The 20,651-nt window shown below is 40.3% G+C and overlaps 1 protein-coding gene across 1 annotated transcript in view; it reads right to left on the reverse strand.

Moving 5' to 3' along the window:
* Positions 1-1,128: 1,128 nt before the first annotated feature.
* LOC121147171 (sodium/hydrogen exchanger 9B1-like) overlaps positions 1,129-20,651 on the reverse strand; it is an 84,785-nt gene continuing 65,262 nt past the window's right edge. The window contains exons 9-13 of the mRNA XM_040966948.1: positions 13,890-13,996; positions 12,955-13,104; positions 9,297-9,405; positions 5,295-5,431; positions 1,129-1,365 (exon numbers count right to left, since the gene is read on the reverse strand). Of these exons, the coding sequence (XP_040822882.1) occupies positions 1,144-1,365; positions 5,295-5,431; positions 9,297-9,405; positions 12,955-13,104; positions 13,890-13,996 (725 nt within the window). The 3' untranslated portion in view covers positions 1,129-1,143. The remainder of the gene's footprint in view (positions 1,366-5,294; positions 5,432-9,296; positions 9,406-12,954; positions 13,105-13,889; positions 13,997-20,651) is intronic.

Here is a 20,651-nt window from a genome sequence, read left to right on the forward strand (position 1 = left end):
CAATATGGCTGCAAAGGAATTCTCATATATCCACAGAAGGATAAAAACTAATTTCTGTTCACTGAAAAGTTGTTTCACTATATGGATATAAGGTAAAAATAGATGGCTTCTTACCTCATTTTTCCTGGGATGGTTCAACACATATATCGATAAATGTGCTATATCATATTAATAGAATTTGCATGGGGCAGGTGTTGTGGCATGGTGATTAAAGCCATATGGATGCCACTTTTTGTGTCCCAGCTGTTTGACTTCTGATCCAACTTTTGGAAAATGATCTGGGAAAAGCAGGGGACGATGAATCAAGTATTTGGGACACCTGGATGAAGCTCCTGCTCCTTGCTTCAGCCTGGCCCAGTGCTGGTTGTGGCAGCTATCTGGGAAATGAACCACTGAATAGAATATTTCTCTTTTTTGCTGCCTTTCCTTCTCATTCCCTAATGCTTTCAAAAAACTTAAATGCATCTTATAAAGGAAGAAAGGTACCATAATACATTAAAGTCTATAGATGATAAGCCCATGACTAACATACTCACGGGTGAAAAATGGAAACTTTTCCCTTTAAGATTAGGCAAAAAATAAGGAAAGAAGAGAAATCTCTCTTTGCAGTTGACTGTTATGCAGAAAATCCTAAAGACTTCACCAGCAAGAACTGATAAATGAATTCAGTTAAGTTGCAGGATACAAAGCCAACATACAAAAGCCAGTGGTGTTTCTATACACCAATATCAAACTGACAAAGAAATTAAGAAAATAATCTAATTTACAATAGCCACAAAAAATAAATTTGAATAGAATAAATTTAACTTTTAAATTTGACTTTTCTGGCTGTCATTAGGTTCATTTATTTTTCTTATGCTTAGTTTACATCATGAAATCAAACTCAATCTGATGGATTACTTTACATTTTCATAGGGTATGTACAGATTTACTTTGTTCTTAAAATATGTAAATAGTGAGAGTGTTTCATTTAATATTGCTTTTAGTAAGTTATCTTTAGAAATAAAAACTCGGAGGAAAGTAATATATAGTCACTAAATCCTGGATTCTACATACAGTTTCCACATATTTCTACATTTAAATATGTGTCACGTGAGGTAATTCATTAAAAGAAGCAGGTCAGTGATATAGTAAATAAACCTTTTAATGATGTGCTGCTGCTGCTGACAAATGCAATTTTATTTTGTTTGGATCATAATGGCGTGCAAGTATTTTGGGCCCCAGTATGCCAATAAAGAGAGCTCCATTAGGAGCTGTGATCAAGATGGCTAAAAATGCTACTGTCATCACATCCTTCGAATATGCTTCCAAGTGGGGTGCGGTGGTGAGTCTTGCTGCTTCTAGAGCCAGAGGACCTAACACAGCCTGCGTTTAGAGGGAAAAATGTTAGAGTTAACATATAAGAAAAGTAAATGGCTCTGTTAAAATAATAACAAAAAATATATAGTATGGAGCTAGTAGAAAAAAATAAGAGTAAAAATGTTGTGTAATTTTCATAATTACTTATCAGTTCTATGTTCTGCCCAAGTGACTGTATCTGGGAGAATAGTGCAAGAAGGGCAATTTAGTGTTTAAACATTTTGGGGCCAATTTTACACCACTGTTCTCTTTTCCGTTTGAAACATCTGAGTGCTCATGTTGCCCTCAGAATGAAATGTTTCAGCTGAGCCAGTGTGATACTTAGTTGCCTTTAGAATATACCATGGGGTTCTTGGCAGCAATAAGACACGGAAAACCCACGGTTTCTGCTATTCCCTAGGATTTGTTGCTCCTCTTACTGTTGTCCTTACTTAGAAAGTGCTGTCAAACAGGACTGATAAGAGGTTTCCTTTCTAGCAAACTGAATTCCTGTTCTGTTTTTGCTGTAATTACAAGTGATCCTGTACAAGTGACTCTAACTTTCTAATTACTTGTTGTTCTAATGAACAACATGGGATTACTTCAAAAAGTTCTTGGAAAATACATTTTATGAAAAAAATAGGCATGCTTTTCAAAATTTCTGCATCAAAAGTAACTTATTCTTTTGAACATTTTTTGAAAATTTATTAATTTAATTGGAAAGGCAAATTTACAGAGCTAAGGAGAGACAAAGATCTTCCACCTGTTGGCTCATCCCCCGATGGCCCCAGTAGCTGGAGCTGAGCCAATCCGAAGCCAGGAGCCAGGAGCTTCTTCTGGGTCTTCCACACAGGTGCAGAGTCTCAAGGCTTTGGGCTGTCCTCTACTACTTTCTCAGGCCACAAGGTAGGAGCTGGATGGGAAGTGGAGCAGCTGGGGCTCGCATCAGCACCTATATTGGGTGCCAGCACTTGGATGTGGAGGATTTAGCCAACAGAGGCATTGTGCTGGGCCTAAGCCTGTTTTCTTTTTTGTTTTTTTTAATAAGCCCCGTACTTGACCACACTGGATAGTTGGGAGGATTAAATAGGAGAACAGAAGAACATCTGTCCCATAGTTGGTATTCAGATAATAATGAGTTTCTCTTCTGATTCATCTTTACCTGCTGCCACTCAGGGGATAAATTCCTGCGAATTCTTTGTTTTAAAATTATCTACGGTGTCACAAATTATCGCCAGATTTATTCTATTATTTTTATTTGTAATAACATAAGTCAGATTACTTGCTAATCTAGGTATAAACTAGTTTTAACAGTTTTAAGGATTATATACAAACATATTTTATGGAGTTGCAAAGTGACAATGTAGTGATTGAATCCGGCGTGATCGCCTAGCAGCTAAATCCCTGCTTTGCATCTTCTGGGATCCCATATGGATGTTGGGTTCATGTCCTGGCTGCTCTATTTCCTATCCAGCTATTTGTGGCCTGGGAAAGCAGTCGAGGACAGCCCAAAGCCTTGGGATCCTGCACCTACACAGCAGACCCAGAAGAAGCTCCTGGCTCTTTGCTTCAGATCAGACCACATCAGCTCTGGCCATTGGGACCACTTGTGGTGTGAATCAGCAGATGGAAGATCTTTCTCTCTGTGTTTCCTTCTCTCTGTATCTGCCTTTCCAGTAAAAAAAAAAAAAAACAAACTTTAAGAAAAAAATTATTCTGATATTAGAAATGATGACAAAAGGACTCCCATTTAAGATAAGTATTTATATTCCAGAGCTCTGATTAAAGGTTGTTTCATTATTTATGACAACTTCTTACTTACTGAACACAAGGCACTATTTAGATTCCAGGCAGAAAAACATCACTCAGCCAGAAACCATTTCTAAAGAACCTTACAGATGGGTCTGGCATGATGACTCCATGGCTAAATCCTCCCCTTGCAAATGCTGGCATTCCATATGGATTCTGATTCCTGTCTCAGCTACTCCACTTCCCATCCAGCTCCCTGGGAAAGCAGCAGAGGATGGTCCAACGTGTTGGAACCCTGCATCCACGTGGGAGACCTGGAAGAAGCTCCTGGCTTCAGATCAGAGATGAGTTCTGGCTGTTACAGCCATTTGGAGAGTGAAGCAGCAGATGGAAGAACTTTCTGTTTCTCTTTTTCCCTGTCTACCTGATCTGTCTTTCCAACCAAAATAAATACATATTTAAAAAAAGGGGGGGGGCTTATAGTTTAGAAAGAATATTGAATCTAAAAGAGCTGCCTAAAATCATTTACCTTTAAGTGATGATGTTGTTAATTGTGAAATTAATAATGATTGTATAGTTAAATGTAATTTATCATCTGGCAGCTACCATTCTTACAGCTTCACATTTATTAATGCATTTAATTTTCATGAGAAACCTGCCATAATGGAGCTATCATTAGCTAATAAATGATAAATGATTTCTAGCTAGTAACTGATATTTAGTATTATTCCTTTGGTTTGGAAATTAAATTATTTACCTTCATAATATCTTTTATTTTTAATACTCAAATATCTTTAAAATTTTACTTATTTATATAATGGATACACTGGAATTTATCAGTATCTTTCAGCAGCAGAGAATGGAGGAAGAGAATAAAGGTGAAAATTTAAAATATTTTGTTCATCCTTTAATTTGTCAAATTTTATCAGTTTTCATTGCTGTTGTGACTAATTAGTAATTAATTTTGTATTTCTTCCTAAACCATGCAACCAGTTTGATATTCATGAACATGATAGCCTAGATCCAGGAGACAAGATCAGGCAGTAGAGCAATGATTTTGAAGGGCCTGAGGAAGTACCTGCTTTTTCTTTTTCACTGCTTTACAAAAATTATTAAATAATAAAAATGGTTACAAAGGTATTATTGGAAGAAGACAAAATAGAGGAATGGACAGATACTCTTTTCGTAGATTTACTATTCCCTATAGCAGAGATTAAAACAACAAAAAGCTGTTTTCATTTATGGTACCTGAAGTTTAAATGCATAAAATCATGAACTGAGCACCACCATCTGCCTGAGACTGTGCTAAGCACTTTGCATGTGTCATGTCAGTCAGGCTCAGAACACTGCTTTGGAAGTAGATCCAATCATAGGCTCACTGAAATGTGGGAATGGCAGCACTGAGCACTTAAGAAGAGATTTGCCTAATGTCACAGACAAGTACTATGGTTTCAGAATAGGCAGTACAGTTCTTTGGGCCTCATTTTACAATCACGAGAAAAGAAAATTTCGTTGCATAGAAATTTATAAGCATCTGTTTTGGCATAACAGTGGATAAAATGATTCTTAGAAAATGAGGAACTATGCCTCCAGGTTAAAAAAAGTCTAACAATTAGCAATATATTTTAATAGAGGAGAAAATTATTGGATTAAAGGACAAAATTACAAAGTTGCCCTTTTATTCATTCATTTAGTAACTCATTCTTGTAGGTGTGCACTTCATATCTATTTTAGGCAATAATGCTTATTTACTCTATGTGTGCCATGTACCATATGCCAAGAACTGTTTTTGCTCTTCCTACATTAAATAAATTCTGAAATTGATTATGCATAGAAACATATACTTTAAAGCAATATAGATGTGTTTTTGTGGTAGAGCAAGTAGCAGGATAGAAGATATTTAAATCATTTAGCCCTGTAAAACTCAGAAAAATATAAAATTATAATTTAGAGATACTTATTTTATAGCTTAGGAAAATATAAAAAACTCAAACTTTAAGAAGTATATAATTAAAAGTAAACTTTAAAATTTCAGAATAATTGCTTTCAAAACTCAAGTTTTAAAGAAGTTACATTATTTTTAATGATTATTATCAAACAATTTAAAAGTAAGGTCAGTAAGTCCACATTTTATGACTGGAGTAACCATTTTCATCTAGAATTTTAAAAAGTCATAAAATTAATACAATGATTTAATATTTTCTTACTTGGACTGTAGCTTTGGGCACCCATGATAAAGCAATAAATATTTTCTCCTTAAAACTAAAACCAGCAAAACACATCAACAGAAATGTGGTTAAAATTCGAACACATAATGCCAAACTGAGAGTGGCAACACAAATGCCTGCAACAGATAAAAACAAGTATAACCAAAAAAACAATTGGGAAGAAAGCTTACATCTAGAAATAGTTTTCTATAACTTCTGAAGACATATAAAGATTTATTTATTTTGGAAGGCAGAGTTATAACATCCACTTGTTTACTCCCCAAATGTCTGCAACAGTGCTGGGCAGTCTGAAGCTATCAGCCAGGAACTTCTTCCCGTGTGGGTGCAGAGGCCCAAGGACTTGAGTCATCCTCCACTACTTTCCCAGGAATATTAGCAGAGAGCTGGATCAAAAGTGGAACAGCCAGGACTCCAACCAGCATTCTCTCTTTTTTCTAAACAAATTTTTTGTTGGGCCTGACGGCATGGCCTAGCAGCTAAAGTCCTCGCTTTGAATGCACCGGGATCCCATATGGGCACCGGTTCTAATCCCAACAGCCCAGCTTCCCATCCAGCTCCCTGCTTGTGGCCTGGGAAAGCAGTTGAGGATGGCCCAAAGCTTTGGGACCCTGCCCCCGTGTGGGATACCCAGAAGAAGTTCCTGGATCCTGGCTTTGGATTGGCATAGCATCAGCCGTTGCGCTCACTTGGGGAGTGAACCATCAGTTGGAGGATCTTCCTCTCAGTCTCTCCTCCTCTCTGTATATCTGACTTTCCAATAAATAAATAAATCTTAAAAAAAATTTTTTGTTATTCTTTTTTAAAGTTTATTTTTGATATGTTTGCATAGTTGATTAGGGTTGGAAGAGTCCAGGATTAGGGGAAAGTGGGTGAGACCATTGTTCATACATTTTTATTTTTCTATTTCTGTATCTGGGGGAGGGGAGCAGACAAGGGGAGAAACCATGCCCAGCCTCCCAATTGCCTCAGTACCAGGGATGGAGAGTGGCCACCTGATGTCATTGCAGGGTCCCCAGTGTGCAGCGTATTCTGAGGGTTCTGCTCATGTGTTTTGATAGTTCTGAGATGCTGTTGATCTCTCAGATTTAAGGATGAGGAAATCCTTCTAAGGTCAATTGGCTGACATATTCCACCTCACAGTCTCCATTTGCCCAGACATTTGCTGTCAAGCTTCACTGGGGAAGTAGATCAACTTGTTCTGCCCTCTTTCCTCTGTTTATTCTATGCAAACCAGTGGGCACTGAGGCTCAGCCCAACCCTGCCTACCAAACACTTGGCCCTCATGTACATCACAGGGAGCTGTAGCCCAGTTAGAGTGACTCCCAATAACACCCACTGGGCTGGCCCCAATCCCTGGTTCCGTTCCTGTGCCTGCCAGTATGTGCAACAGACTGATCCAGTCTGTCCCACAACCCATTCAGATCTCATACACATCACTGGGCATTGAAGTCCAACTCAGCCCAACGTATGCTGTCACGCTTATGCTGTCTAGCCAGCCCTGCCCTCAGTCCTGAGTCTCATGTTCACCAGTGGGAGTTGCAGTCCTTCAGAGAGGCACCCACAGTTTCCCTACTGGGCCCACTCTGTACCGCAGATCTTGAACTCTCCATGTGGTTCTGCAGTCTAGCTTGACAGGATTTTCCTTCAGTCCCAGCACTTGCCAGCTGATGCTACAACAAAGCCCAACCTGCCTGCCCTTACTCTGGCTCATTCCTACACCATGGATATAATCAGTTAGCACAGATTGGCTTTTTCACATGCAGGCAAACAGGTGTTGTATCCCTGCCCAGCCTGGTCTACCCCCAGTCCCAGCTCTCACACTCACCAGCAGGAGCAGTTACCAAGCAGGAGTGTACCTACTTCTCCTTCCCCCACACCCTGACTCACACTGCGGGTCTTACATGTGCTAGTGAGTACTGCAGTGCAGTATGGCATGGCCTGCCTCACCTCAGCCTTACTGGGAGGTGCTGTAACCTGGCCCAGCCTGCTCTGCCCCCTGTTCCAGCTCATGCTGGTGGGTGCTGCTGCCCACTCCGGCCCAGCCAGTCCCCAGTCCCAATCCTAATGTGAACTGGCTGGTGCTATGGCCCAAGCTGGTCTGTTCTGCACCCTGTTCTTGTTTTCACATCTGCTGGTGGGCATTTTGAACTGACCTAGCTTGGCTCACTGCCAGACCTGAGCTACAAGTATACTGGTGTCTACTGTAACCTAATCTGGTATGGGCTGTTCCATGCCTTGGTTCATATATATATGTATATGTATGTATATATATATGTATGTATATATATATGTATATGTATATACATATGTATATACATACATATATGTATGTATGTGTATATATTATATATATGTTTAATGTATATATTTGAGGCGGATATACAGAGAAGAGGAGGGAGAGAGAGAAAGATCTTCTGTCCAGTGATTCACTACTCAAGCAGCTGCAACAGCTGGAGCTGAGCCAATCTGAAGCCAGGAGCCAGGAGCTTCTTCTAGGTCTCCCACACAGGTGCAGGGTCCCAAAGCCTTGGGCTGTCCTCAACTGCTTTCCCAGGCCACAAGCAGGGAGCTGGATGGGAAGTGGGGTTGCTGGGATTATATCGGCACCCATATGGGATCCTGCCATGTTCAAGGCTACGCTATTGCACCGGGACTCATGCCTTGGTTCTTGTGCTCACCTGTAGGCACTGCACCTTGACAAAGGAGTTCCCAAAGCTCCTCTATCAGGGGTCCTCCCAGTGGCAGACCTCAGGCACACTGGTGCATCCTTGGCCCAGGCTAACTTAGTCCACAATCTGTCCTGGCAGGAACAGTGGTTTTGCCCAACTGGCCCACACCCAATCCAGTTCTTACTGTTGGTTGTTACAGCCCAGCCATACCTGGTCCACACCCAGACAGAGCTCTCACATAGTTCAGTGGGAGCTGAGATCTAGCCCAGCTTATTTTATACCCACTCTCAACTAGCACTCTAATGGGATTTTGGCACTGCCCATCCCCTACCACATTGGGACTAGCTTGTCTCCTGATTTTATTCCCTGCTAACAGGCACTCTGAGAGGCAGCAACGATGGCTTCTCTAAAAGCCACAGAGAAAACCTGGTTGAGCTGGTTCCTACTTGGCATGGCTAAGCCACAACTGTAGTGACATTTGGAAAATGAACTAGCAGATGAGAGCTCTCGGTCTGTGTCTCTTTCTTTCAAATAAATAAAAATTTAAAAATGCAAGAGTCATTGGGGGTTTTGTATATATCACAAAAGATTATCAGTGGTAAGAACACCATACATAACAAGCAGAAGACATTTATTCAATTCTGAACTAACACATTTTAAATTGAATTTATTCAATTCTGAACAAATATACTTTCCGAAAACACTTTTAAATGAAAGAATTATTTAAAAACTCTTGATAGTATCAAGCATTTTCATACAGAAAAGGAAAGTTAATCGCTATTTCCTGCTACCACCCAGGGAAGATTTTCAAAGCTATCTTTGAAAAAAAAAAAAAAAGGGGGCCCAGCACCATAGCATAGCGGTTAAAGTCCTTGCCTTGAATGCACCAGGATCCCATATGGGTTCTGGTTATAATCCTGGCAGCCCCGCTTCTCATCCAGCTCCCTGTTTGTGGCCTGGGATAGCAGACGAGGATGGCCCAAAGGTTTGGGACCCTGCACCCACATGGGAGACCTGGAAGACTTCAATTGGCTCAGCTCCAGCCATTGTGGCCACTTGGGGAGTGAACCATCTGACGGAAGATCTTCCCCTCCCTCTCTGTCCTTCCTCCTCTCTGTATATCCACTTTTCCAGTAAAAATAAATAAATCTTATAAAAAAAAACCACACAAAGAAAAGGGAGGAGCAAATACATGTATATTACCTAGTACTCACATGAGTTCTTAAAGAGATATAGTAAATGCAATTTAATAATCTATAATTCCCTTAAATATTTGTGAATTTCACTATTATTGTTTCCCAATTATTCTTACCAATCTTATTTGCTTCAAGAGCTGACACAGATATTTCTGATCCAACTAAACCAAAAAGAAGAGGTTGAAAAACATCCCATGTAGCTTTAATAAAAGTTTGGACTCTAACCTGTGGAAAATAGAAACATATTTATAATTATTGTGGCACATAAAAGATAATTACATTTACAGCTTTAATTACATTTAATAAATGTGCTTTATTTTTCGAAGAAATGTTAAAACCTACTTAAAAGTGAGTAGTATAATTCTTGTTTTCATAAAAACTTGTTTATTTTTGTTGGAAAGGTAGATTTACCTTTCTTTTTTTTTTTTAGATTTATTTTTATTATTTTTTTATTGGAAAGGCGGATATACAGAGAGGAAGATCTTCCATCCGATGATTCACTCCCTAAGTGAGCGAAACGGCCAATGCTATGCCGATCTGAAGCCAGGAGTCTCTTCCGGGTCTCCCACACAGGTGCAGGGTCCCAAAGCTTTGGACCGTCCTCGACTGCTTTCCCGGGCCACAGGCAGGGAGCTGGAAGGGAAGCGGGGCTGCCGGGATAGAACCGGCGCCCATATGGGATCCCGGGCGTGCAAGGTGAGGACCTTAACCACTTGCGCCACCGCGCCGGGCCCTAGATTTACCTTTCAAACAGAGAGACACACAGTGAGATTTTTCCATCTGCTGTTTCACTCTCCAAATGGCCAAAATGGTGGCAGCTGAGCCAATCCAAGGCCAGGAGACAAGAGTTTCTTCCGGCTATCCCATGTGGATAGGGTCGCAAGGCTTTGCACCATCCTCTGCTACTTTCCCAGTCATTATTAGCAGGGAGCTGGATGGAAAGTGGAGCAGCCAGGACATGAACTGGCACCCAAATGTGATCCTGGCGCATGCAAGGTGAGAACTTCAGCCACTAGGCTACTGAGCTGGGCCAATTACAGTTAATCTTTAAAAGCTATTTATTCTTGTTTATTTTCTATATTATATGAAAAATAATTCTATAATTTTGGAAAAAACTGAGTTTACTTATTTTTTCAAAATTATGTTTATCTATTTGAAGAACAGAGACAGGCAATTCCTTCTAGTCACTGGTTATTATGCAAATACAAGAGTCTACATACACAGATACAAAAGATCTTTAACCCTCAGCATTCACAAGATAAAGTCGAGAGTACTAAATATAAATACAAAATGAGCAAAAATTACCAGAGTATTAGAAGATAATATAGAAAGTATATCTTTATAAGGTTTACACTCTTATAATCTTGGATGTAGAAGTCCTTCTTAAATAGGATGTAGAATCCATGGGGCAGGCATCCAACACAGCATTTAAGACTGATTATGATGCCTGCATCCTACATCAGGGTACCCAAATTCACTTCCCAGCTCCAGCTTTCTATTAATGAGGTTGTGGGAAGCAGCGGTGAATTAGCTCAAGTAATTGGATTCCTGCCACGTTCCTGGGAGATCTGGAATGAGTTCTCAGCTCCTGGCTGTGAGTTTCCATGTGCAGGGACAGCATCTGGGGGACTGACCTAGCACATGGGAGCTGCTTCTCTCTTAAGTAAGGGTGACAGAGACAATTTCTATACATCTCCAAGTATATAAAATTTCAAAAGTCTAACAAAACAAACAAAACCTGAAGATGCAGAACCCCAAACTAAAAGGAAAAACTGATTAAGTTTGGCAGCAGCAGATTTTAAAAAAATATTTATTTTTATTGCAATGTTAGATATACATAGAGGAGGAGAGACAGAGAGGAAGATCTTCCATCTGATGATTCACTCCTCAAGCAACTGCAACAGCTGGAGCTGAGCCAATCTGAAGCCAGGAGACTGGAGCCTCTTCTAGGTCTCCCACATGGGTGCAGGGTCCCAAGGCTTTACTGTTTTCCCGGCTACAAGCAGGGAGCTGGATGGGAAGCCGGGCCTCTGAGATTAGAATTGGTGCCCACATGGGATCCTGGTGCATAAAAGGCAAGAACTTTAGCCACTATGCTATGGCACTGGGCGTAGCAGAAGATTTTATTTTTACACAAAGATGCCATAAATGAAGCAGAAGATAAGCAAAAATTATATGCAATAAATATATAACAAAGACTTGCAAGCCCTAACACATCAACTGTATAACAGAAACAGAGGTAAATAATTGAATAAAGGTGTACAAAGGATCAGTAAGTAGTAAAAAGGAATATATGAGAAGAATCTTGCTCTACTACTAGATATAAATGTAAATAAAAATAACAATTGTATAGTTTATTGAACATCTGGTGGTTTTAAAAAAGGAACTATTGAGTGTATCCAACAGCACTGGTGGTTTTCAGTGTTTGTGCCCCTGTGGCACTGTTGGCAGGAGTATAAATAGCTAAAATATTTTGCAGTGGCAATTTTGCAGTTCTCATCAAAATTAAACCTGATCATTTTGTAACTCCAAAGTCCATTTCTGGGAGTCTAAGCTTATGGAAACCCTTATCCAGATGCAGGAGTAGATAAAGACACATTGGCAGGACTATTGCTGGTGGTATTGTTGGAAACACAAGAGAGTTAAGCATCTGCATAGCGGATTGCTTGGATGAAATAATTAATTGTGGGAGGCGCATATTATATTTAGGAGTGTTGGGGGGAAAAGGACCTTTTGCATTTAATTTATATGTTTCATTCATGGATTTATTATGTAACTAAATTGTTAATAAGGTAATTAGACTAATAAAAGTTACATGATAACCAAGTATAATTTGAGAAAAGGCCTGAAGTGATAAGTCAACTTCTGGTTCATTATGTGTATTTCTACATGTTTTGTCTAAATATTTTATATCCTTATTGATTCATACACTTCTTAGTGGACACAATAATTGGACACAAATAATTGAGAATATCTTCCAGCTAAAATGATCTGTTAATTATTCGCTATTGATAAAAAATTCAGTAATTTTGTTACTTATTTATTTTTAAAAGTACTTCTTCATCTTAATTTGAAAGATACATACAGAAAAAGACACATGGGAGAGATCTTTCACTGATTCACCTTCCCAAAGGGCCACACAGCTGGGCCAGGTGTGGCTGAAGCCAGGAGCCAGGAGCTCCCTCAGGGTCTCCCAGGACCTGCATCATCACCTGCTGCCTCCAGGGTGACCAGCAGGAAGGTGGGCCGGAAGCAGAGGCAGAGGCAGAAATCAATCCTAGCTGCTCAGCATTCGATGTCAGCCTCCCAGGTGGTGACTCAAACAGTTGTGCCCCAACATGCTCCTACATTTTGTCTTAACCAATCCTTATGTGGAGGCTCAAATGCTGATTTCACAGAACGAAACTGGTTGTCAGAGCGTGGGAAGCATGTGTGGGAGGGAAGATGGATAGAGGACGCGCATTGGTTATAGAAGTACAACGGGACAGGAAAAATAACTTCTGGTGAGTGTTCTAAAGCATAGTAGGATAATTTTGGTTGGCAACAATTACCTGAATATCTTAAAATGGGCAGTGGAGAGGACACTGAATAATTCCAACATAAAGAGATAGTAATTATCTGAGGGTGCTGGATGTGGCAATTGCCTCGATCTCATCATTACACATGGTGTACAAATACTGAAATGCCATACTGTAATTCATAGATGTGCAAAATTGATAAGTGATGAATAAAAATAAAATATATTTTAAAATGGAATAGTAAGAAAATAGTTACCTTTTCTTTAGACCATGATGTCCCAGCAATGAAAGACATTGTTAGTGTGCATAATCCTCCAGTTGCATGCAAACCAATACGGTGGCTGCCTAAGACAGCAGAAATACACATACTCAAAATAAGGGTTGCTCTCTTCAATGGAAGGTTTGACTAGGATTAGACAGACATTTAGAAATTAATTTACAATAAATACATAACAAATAACAATATCATTTACTTTTGACCCTGTAGTATCATATTACAGAATATTATAGTAAATGTTTAAAATGTTGATTTCCTTCCTAACCAAGTATTTTAGCAGGTTTACTAGAAAAACAACAGAATTTTTGATTATTAAGGATTCTGATATATTTGATCCAAATGTTAAAATGGTTATAATAAGTTAGCTGTAATTGAAGACAAAAGGAGAGACTCCTATTACCTTTAGTTTTATATAATATCCAATTAATTATTAAAACTAAAGTCTGAATGTCTCTTTAGCTAAAATAATTGTTATGGGCCAATGAGGATGGAGGTCTCAGAAATACAGGGGAATGAGCGATCTGTTAGGACAGTTTAGGGGTAAATTTAAAGTGTTGCCTCTGTCAAAGGAGATTGGAACCATTTATGTCAGAATGTCCAAGGGAAAGTTTTGTGGATGAAAAGATTAGGAACCATCATTACACATCAATAGCAATGTGTGGGGTGAAATGAAAGTGATGTGCTATTTCTTATCTGTCAAATCAGGAAACAAGGCTTCAGTCAAAGCCACTGATCCATTTCAGTCGCTACAGGTTTTTTGTTTTGTTCTATTTTCAGCAGAGTAGGCATGAGATTACTTTTTGGGAAAAGGAGTTGAGTACAACGGTTAATATTCATGGCTCTATCCAGAGTTTGGATTTTTAAATAAATATCTAACATAACATTTGTATAGGATAGGTTAGTTTTTAATTTACCTGATCTTTACTTGGAAAAAAATGAACAAAAATTCCCAGAACAGTTCCTATCAGCACACCAATAACTACGTCCCGGATGGAGGATACGACATTAAACAGTACACCACCTGCAAAGGCACACAGTTAAGGAAACATTTCAGAGGGAACAATTTTCACATATATTACACATCAGAAAAACATATCTAAATGATAATGAAGACAGACAAGCATTTTACCAAACAAACATGATGATGAAGCTCTAACAGGGATATATATGTGAAAAGATGTGGCTCTAGTAGGAAATTACAAAGAATGTAATATGGATTCAGAAATTTCCATTGTCTAAAGGCCAAGAAAGTAAAGGACTAGTGAGCTGCAAACGGTTCCCTTCTATAATCAAAATTGCAGGATCAGATGGAGCACAGGAAGGGAGAAAAAGTGACCACGGAACACTTGTACCACTCAGCAGATGGCCAATATGGTTATAGTAATGAAGCAGAACAATCAGTTTAAAAGTAAAAATAACAATTTAGCAACAACATAAACAATTTTGTTCTTGGGATCAGCTCTTGCAATATACGAATCAACTGAATTTTCAGTATATTTTGTATCCATGGAAATTATATATGTATTATTTCATCATAATAAGTAAAAACCAAAACAAACAATGACAAAACTGGTCCTGACTCACACACACAAAAATCTTCCATTCTGTTCTTGGTATTGGACTCAGTAAACTATGTAAATATATATCTTGAAAAATTTTTGTATTAAAAATAATAAGAGTCCAGTGCTGTGGCATAGCAAGATAGGCCACTGCCTGAGACACAAGCATTCCATACTGGTTCTGATTTTAGTCTGGGATGCTTGACTTCCTGCTAATGGCCTGGCAAAGCTGAAGACTTGGCCCAAGAGCGTGGGCCCCTGCTATGCCCACCCACGTGGGAAATCCAGATATACCTCCTGACTTCGGCCTGGCCCAGCCTCGACCATTGTGAACATTTTGGGAGTCAACCAGCAAATGGAAGATCTCTTTCTTTCTATCTTGCTCTGTCTTTCTCTCTGTAACTCTTTCTTCAAACAAATAAATCTTTAAAGAATTTAACAAAAATAATGACATCAGCAAATGATAGAATAGGAAGTGCGAATCTAATATGTTCCACAAAGATGCTCTTTGAACAGACAAAGAAAAAGCCTTTATGGAACTCCAAAAGTCAATTAAAAAGTTTCAGTAAGTCAGGCAAAATGCAACGTATAAAACAGTGTGGCATGGAAACAGTAAGAAAAACTGCTGCTTAATATCCATAATAGCCCTTCACCAAGCGGCACAGGTTGGCAGCCAACTCTGATTTCTCCATCAGGAGGGAAAGAGAAGAGTAGAATATTTTTGGAAAGGTTTCCTGGGGGCACTGCTCTTTGCTTTCCTTGGATCCCAATTTGTGTGTTTTAGATGCTTGAGAACAAAGGTCACAGGTAAGAAACACGTTACAGAACTACAATCAAACGCTAGAGGGAGCAAGAACTCCAGAAGAAGAAACTGGCAAATCCTAAAGTCAGAATGGAGGGCTTGGTGCGATGATGGCACAGTGGCTAAATCCCCACCTTGCACATGGGAGGTTCCCTTATGGGCACCAGTTTGTGTCCTGGCCGCCACACTTCCCATTCAGCTCCCTGTTTGTGGTCCGGGAAAGCAGTAGAGGATAACCCATGTGCTTAGGCCACTGAACCCATGTGGGAAACTTGGAAGAAGCTCCTGGCTTCAGATCAGCTCAGCTCAGCTCTGGCCATTGCAGCCACTAGGCAGTGAATCAGTAGACAGAAAGATCTTTCTCTCTCTCCAGCTCTCTGTAAATCTGCCTTTCCAATAAAAATAAATAAAATCTTAGAAAAAATGTCAGAATTGATGCAGGCCCAGAAGTTTAAGAGCTCTTAGAATCTATTGCCAAGATCATTTGTGAAACTCTTCTACATGAAGCAGTCAATACAGACTGGGAAAGGGGGCAGTCAATCCAAACGCCCTAATCCCTACAGCAATACCAAACAAGACATACACAGAAATGGACAAGTAGGGTCAAAGCAAACTAACTACATCTCCAGAAACTGAACTCAAAGAAATAGAAAGTTACGAATTACATGGCAAAGAATAAAAAGTAACTGTCTTAAAGAAGCTCAATGAAAATGGGATAAACAACTAAGGGAATCAGGAAATAAGGTATGAACAAAATGAGGCTATCAAGAAGAGATAGATGCTAGAAAAGGGGGCTAGTATTGTGGCACAGTAGGTTAAGCAACCGTTTACTCATTCCATATGAGTATTGGTTTGAGTCATGGCAGCTCTACTTCCAATTCAGTTCCCTACCAATTATCCCCGAGAAAGCGGTGAAAGATTTCCCATATGTTGTTTAACAGCAAGGAGCAAGGGGACTGTCTTCTCCCCCAATTCCCAACAGACATAAGAGGAAGAAAAAGAAGCAGAAAAAAAACACCCTGAAACATTTATCTCATTCACCTTCCTCCATACCTTGACCTTCCCCATTAAAAATAAAAAGTTAAAAAAGATTATCAGTGAAATTCTAATTACAAGGTTTATAAGGCCAGAGATAGGTAGGACAGAGTACTGAAGAACTGAAAGATAAAGGCCTACCAACAAAGAAGAGTATGCCTAACAAAATGATTAAAATGAGATAGAAACAGAGACGTCCCCAGGTAAGTAAAGTAGAGAGAACACATTACCACTAGATCTTCCTTACAGGAACTATTAGGGAGAACACTTTAGGCAGAGATGAAAAAGGTGTAATAAAATAAAACAGAGGCATATAAACTTGCACATTTAGAAAATATATATTTAAAAGGCAGAGTGACAAGAGATCTATTGGCTGCTAGTTCAACATCCAAACACCTGCAACAGCGGGGCTCAACCAAGTCAAAACCAGCTGGATGGATCAGCAGGACAGCAGATGGGACTCAAACAAGACACTCTGATTTGGTATGCAGGTAACTCAAGTTGTGCCACAATGCTCACCCCTAAACTTCCATGTTAAAGGTAAATATAAGGGCTGTGCTGTGGCAGAGCAAGCTAAGTTGTTGCCTGCAGTAGTGGCATTACTTATGGGCAGTGGTTGTCTCAGCTGCTCTACTTCCCATCCAGCCCACTGCTAATGTCCTGGGAAAGCTGCGGAGGAGGGACCAAGTCCTTGGGTCCCTGTAATCGTGTGGAAACTCAGATGAAGCTCTAGGCAGTTGACTTCAGCCTGGCCCAGCCTCAGCCACTGCAGCCATTTTGGGGGATGAACCAGTGAATGGAAGACCTCTCTCGGTCTTTCCCTCTGTAATTTGCTTTTCAAATAAATCTAAAAAATAAAGATTTACAAAAGATAAATATATAGACAAATACTAAATCCTGTAATACTGTAACAACAGTGTGTAAATAATTTTAAATTCAAATATGGGATTAAATATGAAACTTAGAAATAATTCCATTAAACTATATGAATGGATATACAATAAAAATAATGTAATTTATGGCATCAGCAACATAAAGTATGGAGAAAGAGATGTAGAGATATAAAGTTTTTGAACTCCTCTGTCAGGATGCAGTTGCTGCAGGTGAGTATAAGAACCACGTCTGGGAGCAGCCCAGGCCAGGCCATTACAATACTCGCTCGCATACATGAGGGCCATTAGCAGTTCATAGCACTCACTAGCAGATGTGAAAATCAGGAAAGGGTGCAGGACAAGCCAAGGTGGGTCACAACATCACCCAGTCACAGGAGGGTTGCCACTGTGGGCAAGGCTATAGCACCTGCAGCATGAGCTGGAACTTGGGGCAGGCTGAGTATAGCTAATCTGTAGTATATGCCAGTGAATGATGAGGTGAGGTGGGTCACCTCAGATTGAGCTGTGGCACACATCAGCACAGACTCCTGGGGAGGGGCAAGACTTGTAGTGGGGCTGTGGTGGGCTTCTCTGTTGGGTCACTGCTTTGGTAAGCACAAGAGCTGAGACCAAGGACAGACCAGACTAGGCAGGAATACAACATCTATTCATCTGAATATGAGCTGGGTTTCGGGATTGCCAGTCTGGGCTAATTGACTTTATCTGCTGGCACATGCACGAGCCAGACTCAGTGCAGGCTGGTTGGGCTTTGCTGCAGTATCAGCTAGCAAGTGTTGGGACTAGGGGCAAACCCTGTCAGGCTAGACCGCAGTACCACCTGCAAAGTACAAGATCTGGGACTGGAAGTGGGCCTAATAGGGAAACTTTGGGTACCCCTCTGATGGGCTAACACTGGTGAGCATGAGAACCAGGGCTAGGGGCAGGCTTGGCTGGACAGGTAGTAATTCCTGCTGGCATAAGTGTGGACTGGATAATGGGGTGAGTCACGCTGAGCAAGGCTACAGGATCCACCGGTGTGTACAAAAACAAAATGGGTTAAGGGACAGGCTGGACCACTCTGTTGCACATACCAGCATCAACAGGAACCGGGGCTGGGGATGGACCTAGTGGGGGTTACTAGGGCATCTTCAACTGGGTTGCAGTTCCCACCAGTGTACATGAGAGTTGAGTGTGTGGTGGGTAGGGTTTGGCTGAACTGCAACATCCATTGGTTTGCAAATGAAATGGAGCTGGAAAAAGAACTGGACAGATGATGGAATCTTCCAGTGTGTGCGTAGACTGATGCAGGTGACAGACTGAACTGGACCCTGCATGAGCTGGCACATACAGGAGCAAGATCTGGGGTCAACTCAGACAGGGACTTTTGGGGACCCTCCCAAATGTACTACTGGCTCAAAACTCCAACCACAGGGAAAATCACAGGATCTATGGTCTGATGGTGGAGTGCCCGTGTCAGAAATGGGCTTCCTCAGTAGCTGAAGCCTGTGCAGTAGATGGACATGACAGCTCACTGAGTCCTGTAGAGGATGTTTAATACCATGCAGAGGATGGAGGGCAGAACAAAGTGGACAACTCTTCTGGCCAAGCTTTAATAGCTAGCATCTGGGCAAATGGAGACTCTGAAGTGGACTGTATCAACCAATGCATATTGAAGGAATTTCCTTAATCTTGGAGCCACAGCATCTCGGAAAAATTGAAACCATTCAAACAGTACCAGTGGAACTTGCTCCACAGGGGGGACCCTGGAAGGACAACAAGTGGCTGTCCTACCTCCCTGGATACAGACGTGGTTAGGCTGCTGGGTATAGTCCTATCTCTTCTCTCCCCTTCCTCCAGATACAGGATGAAAAAAAATTTGATAGCTCCCCAAAAGTTTTTATATGTAAGTGAAGTCACCCGTTTTAAAGTAGGTTGCCATAACTATAAGATGCTTTATGCAATTCTATGGTAATCACAAAAAAAGATCTTAGAAGATACAGAAATGAAAATGAAAAAGGAATCAATGCACATCATTAAAACCCAATCAACAAAAAAGAAACAAAAAGTCAAAAGACACAGAAAAGAATGAACAATGTGACAAGAGCTAGTCTCTGACAGTAATTACTTTAAATGTTAATTAATCCTTCAAAGATTTATTTATTTTTATTGGAAAGGCAGAGTAACAGAGAAGCAAAACGGATTAAGATCGCCTGTCCTCCTGTTCACTCCCCACATAACTGCAGTGGTTGAGCTGAACTGATCTGAAGCCAGGATCCACGAACTTCTTCTGGGTTTCCCACATGAGTCCAGCGTCCCAAGGATTTGGGCCATCCTCTGCTGCTCCCCCAGGCCATAAGCAGGGAACTGGATTGCAAGGAACATGGATGGCACCCATATAGGATGCTGGTGCTTAAAGGTGGAAGATTAGAGTGCTGAGCCATGGTGCTAACCCCAGATGTTGATTAATTCTTCAATCAAAAGATTAGTTGAATGGATTAAAAATGAAAGCTCCAATTATACAACATCTTCAGGAGACACACTTTCGCTATAGGGATACATATAGGCTGAAAGTGAAATAACAGAAAAACATATTTTACATAAATGTTAATCAGAAGACAGTGGGTGCAGCCATAGTTACAACAGATAAAACAGACTTTATGTCAAATACTGTCACAGAGAGAAGAGCCTTATATAATAATAGAAGGCCTAATCTATCAGAAAAATAGAATTGTGGCACAGAGGGCAAAGCTGCTATCTGTGATGCTAGCGTAGCATATGATCAGTGAATTGAGTCCCAACTGCTCCATGTCTGATCCAGTTCCCTGCTAATGGAAATGGAAAGCAGTAGAAGCTTGCCCTCAAGCTAGATTAAGCTTCTAACTCCTTTTTCAGACTGGTCTAGCCATACCTATTGTCAGTCACTTGGGGAGTAAACTAGTGAATGAAAGATCTCTCTCTCTAACTCTGATGTTCAAATAAATAAATAAATAAATATTTAAAAGTTATAAAATTATAAATACATATTTGAAGTAAAAATTGACAAAATTGATGGAAGACATAGACAGCAATGCCCTTACACTCGGAAGCTTTAACACTCACTTGCAATAACAAAATAACCACATAGACACTTAGCAGGAAAAAGAAAGGACTTGAAACATGGACCAACTGGACCTGACATGTCTAGAATACTTCACCCTATAGCAGGAAAATATACTTTCTTCTTTTTTTAAAGATTTATTTATTTTATTGGAAAGTCAGATTACAGAGAGGAGGAGAGACAGAGAAGAATATCTTCTGTCTGATGATTCACTCCCCAAGTAGCCACAATGGCCAGTGCTGTGCCGATCTGAAGCCAGAAGCCAGGAACCTCTTTCCAGGTCTCCTACACAGGTGCAGGGTCCCAAGGCC

This window comes from Ochotona curzoniae, unplaced genomic scaffold (genome assembly GCF_017591425.1).
Source record: "Ochotona curzoniae isolate NIBS_2020 unplaced genomic scaffold, NIBS_Ocur_1.0 scaffold_4506, whole genome shotgun sequence".
Taxonomy (NCBI): domain Eukaryota; kingdom Metazoa; phylum Chordata; class Mammalia; order Lagomorpha; family Ochotonidae; genus Ochotona; species Ochotona curzoniae.